The sequence below is a fragment of the Myotis davidii genome, unplaced genomic scaffold (assembly GCF_000327345.1).
Source record: "Myotis davidii unplaced genomic scaffold, ASM32734v1 scaffold586, whole genome shotgun sequence".
NCBI lineage: Eukaryota > Metazoa > Chordata > Mammalia > Chiroptera > Vespertilionidae > Myotis > Myotis davidii.
In genome coordinates, this window is record NW_006296809.1 from 47,518 (window position 1) to 50,835 (window position 3,318).

At 64.8% G+C, this 3,318-nt stretch overlaps 1 protein-coding gene across 1 annotated transcript in view; it reads left to right on the forward strand.

The window, feature by feature from the left end:
• The window catches only part of SAMD11 (sterile alpha motif domain containing 11), a 17,834-nt gene that overhangs the window by 10,300 nt on the left and 4,216 nt on the right, over positions 1 to 3,318 (forward strand). Inside the window, exons 6-7 of the mRNA XM_015569667.1 lie at positions 2,065 to 2,154; positions 2,304 to 2,477. Coding sequence (XP_015425153.1) covers positions 2,065 to 2,154; positions 2,304 to 2,477 — 264 coding nt within the window. The remainder of the gene's footprint in view (positions 1 to 2,064; positions 2,155 to 2,303; positions 2,478 to 3,318) is intronic.

The window sequence follows — 3,318 nt, forward strand, 5'->3', positions numbered from 1 at the left end:
GCGGCTGCTGGTGGGCTTGGAGTAGCGAGGCCTCTGTCACCCCTGCTCACAGGGGCAGACAGAGGCAAGGACGGTCAGGGATGTGCGGGCCTCACAGCGGCTCAGGAAGGCACACCTGCAAATGACAGGCACTGAGCACCTTCCAGCCCCACAGCTCACGGGGTCCCAGGAGGGAAGGGTCCCTCACTGAGAGCAGGGAGACTGGGTAGGAAGGTGCTGGCCCAGGAGCTCTGGGATCACCTCGGAGGGGTGGCTCTTGAGGGAGGGGCTGCAGAGGGTGGGGCAGAGTGAGCTGCAGCTGACGAGGGCGGGGCTGTGGGCTGGGCAAGGAGCTGGCAGGGTCCCTGGCTATCCTAGGAGCCCTGGGCAGGGAATTTTCCAGCAGTGGCTGCAGTTCTCAGGGAGGCTGGGCAGGGGATGCCAGCATCCTGGGCCCCGGAGCGTCCCATTAGTGCCCTCCCCCGGGCTTCCCCCGACATGCCTGTGCCTGGGAAGGCCCTGGGGTGGGGGCTGCTTCTGGAGCCTGGAGGCTGCTGAGCAGGCAGCTGATAAAATCTAATTGCCCCATCGATTGGCAGAGCCTCCAGAGCCCGTGATGATTGAGATATTCTGAGCCAGCAGGCCCTCCCTGGACAGCAGGGCGCCTGCACCACCCGTGTGCCCAGCCCCAGCCAGGGGTGCTGGGGGCCCTGCGTGCCTGGGTCAGGGTGTCCTCACTCCCACTTTGTGCCGAGGTCACCCTTGCTCTGCAGGAAGTGCCACCTGTGCACTGGGCCCAGGTTTCACCACAGTCTCGACCTCTCCTCGGGGCTGTAGTACCCTTTGCCTCCCTGTGTTCCTGTGGCCCTGCCGTGGGGTCACCTGCCTGTCTTCACCTGCTCTTCCCCAGAAGCCACCTGCTAATCCTGTCCCCACAGCCCCAGCCCCGCCCTGGCACCTGAGTGGGAAGGTCAGGAGGACTGGGGTGGGGGGGAGGTTGGTGGGGGCGGCACCTTGTGGTTGGCTGCCTGCTTCTGGGTCCAGGCTGTGTCCCTGCGTAAACGTGTCCCTTATCGCGGACTAGTCACCTGACCCCCTGGCAGGACCTTATGCAGCCGCCACACGGGGGACCCCTTCCCCCCATAGAAAGGGGTGCGGGTAGGGGGCTCCACTGTGGACAGTGGGAAGCAGGTCACGGGGAGGTGAGAGCGCTGGGTTATGTGCGGGTCGGGGTGTGGACCCAGCCCGGCATAGTCGGACATGCAGCCCTCCTGCCTGGGGCCCTGAGGCCACCGGGCTGTCCACTGGACTTCTCCAGGGGCCTCATGCTGGCTGTGCCCCCATCCTGCCAGGCCCCTGAGATAGGGATGGGCAGGGCCTGGGTTGAGCCACGGGACGGGCCAGTGGCAGCAAGGTGGCCAAGATCAATAAGTTATTAGCACCATTCTGTCAGCTGTAAAGTGGAGATTGATCGCGCCGCACTTCCCGGGCTGATAAAAATGACAGATTAAGGGAATACGGAAAAGGAATTAGGCTCTGGAGCTGATGGCAGTGCCTCTTTGCCGAGGTGTCCTGGTGGCCCTGGGTCACAGAGGGGGCGGCTCCTGCACCCCACCCCCCAGGCCTCCCTGAGCAGGAAGAGTGTGGGGCAGTCCTCACCCCTGTCCTGGGAGTGGCATCAGGAGCCTCTTCTCCCTCTCTGGCAGGGTGCTGAGCAGACCGGCACTTGCACTGGACAACCCTCTGGCTGGGTGGGGGCAGCAGGATGCCTGTGGGGTCCTGAGTTGCCCTGAGGCTATTACCAGAAATCTGCCATCACATCTACACACACACACACCCAGAGCCCAGGGCCAGCACCGTCCTCTTGCGGGAGGCCTGGGACTTGGCTAGGCAGGGCCTTCATGTGGCCAGGACCCACGGACACCCTGAGGAGTGATGGGTGTGGTTCTGGGCTGACCTGGGGCTGGGCAGGGACGGAGGCTGGAGTTAGTGAGCCTGGGTTGTCCCTCTCCCTCCCTGCTCCTCTCAGTCTCCATCCCTCCCAACCCTGAGGTACATGGTGGGGCTCACTCTACCCTCCCCCAGGCGACCTGTTGGGCAAGAGGCTAGGCCGCTCCCCCCACATCGGCACTGACTGCCCTTCGGAGAAGAAGGCTCGAAGCAAGTCCCCCCAAGGTGGGCGCCCTCTGTCGGGGGTGGGGGGACAGGTCACAGGACGGGGAGGTGTGACAGACCTGAGACCCTCTGCAGGGCGGGGTAAGCCCAAGCTCTCCACCTGGGTGGTACCTGAAGGAGACCCCTCCCTGTATGCTCCCCACAAGCAGAGACTCTGCTGCTGTCAGAGCTGGGGCCCAGCATGGCCCCCGAGGATCACTACCGCCGGCTCATGTCCGCACTGAGTGAGGCCGGCACCTTCGAGGACCCGCAGCGTCTCTACCACCTGGGCCTCCCCAGCCATGGTGAGTGCCCCTTACCAAGTGTCCACCTACCTGTGCTGGGCTCTCCCTGCCCCTGGAGGCTGATACTCGCCCTGAAAAGAAACCCTGGGGACTTTGCCGACAACAAGGCTGCGCTGGGTGCAGGGCCAGGCCCTGGACCTCGGGCCCCATAAGCAAGCTCCCTGGAGGTGGGCAGAGGCATGACTCTCCTCCCTCTGCCCGAAGGACCCCACCAACAGGTCCCCTGCGGCCCCCACCCCCACCCAACCCCCCACCTGCATGTCCCCTGCGGCCCCACCCCTCTCTCTCACCAGCAGGGCCACCCCCCCACACACAGATGCAGACACTGTCATTTCACACTGTAAGCCTGAGTGGGAGTGGGGGCCCATGCCCCCGCCATCCATGCAGGCAGTCCTGCCCCTGTCTGCACTGCCGGCCTCCCCTCCAGCTGGAGGGTGCCACGGTGTCAGGGCCTCCTCCAGGGGGCGCTAGGCCTGCCTGGGGGAGGCCCCAGACGGGGAGCAGCAGCCTTAGGAACGTCCCTGTGGATCCAGGAGGACCTCACTGGTACTCAAAAGCCCGGCAGGAGGCGCCGTCCCTCCCCGTGCATGGCCCTGGCCATCTGTCCTTCCCAGCTCTCATGGACGCTTGGGAGGCCCACCCAGCATCGCGAGATCACACCCAGCACCCGGCCCAGCTGCACCCTGACCCCAGCCCCCAGTCTGGGGAGCGCGGCTGTTGTGGCTGGAAGGTGGGTGGGGGGGTGCTGGGAGAGGGGGCAGGACTTCCTCTCCTCACGCAGGCACTGTCCCCGAGGGCAGTGAGGCACCGAGAGCCTGAATTATTCACCAAATGTTAATAATTTAAAAATCTTCCTTTTTAATTGCTTTCCCTGCCCTGC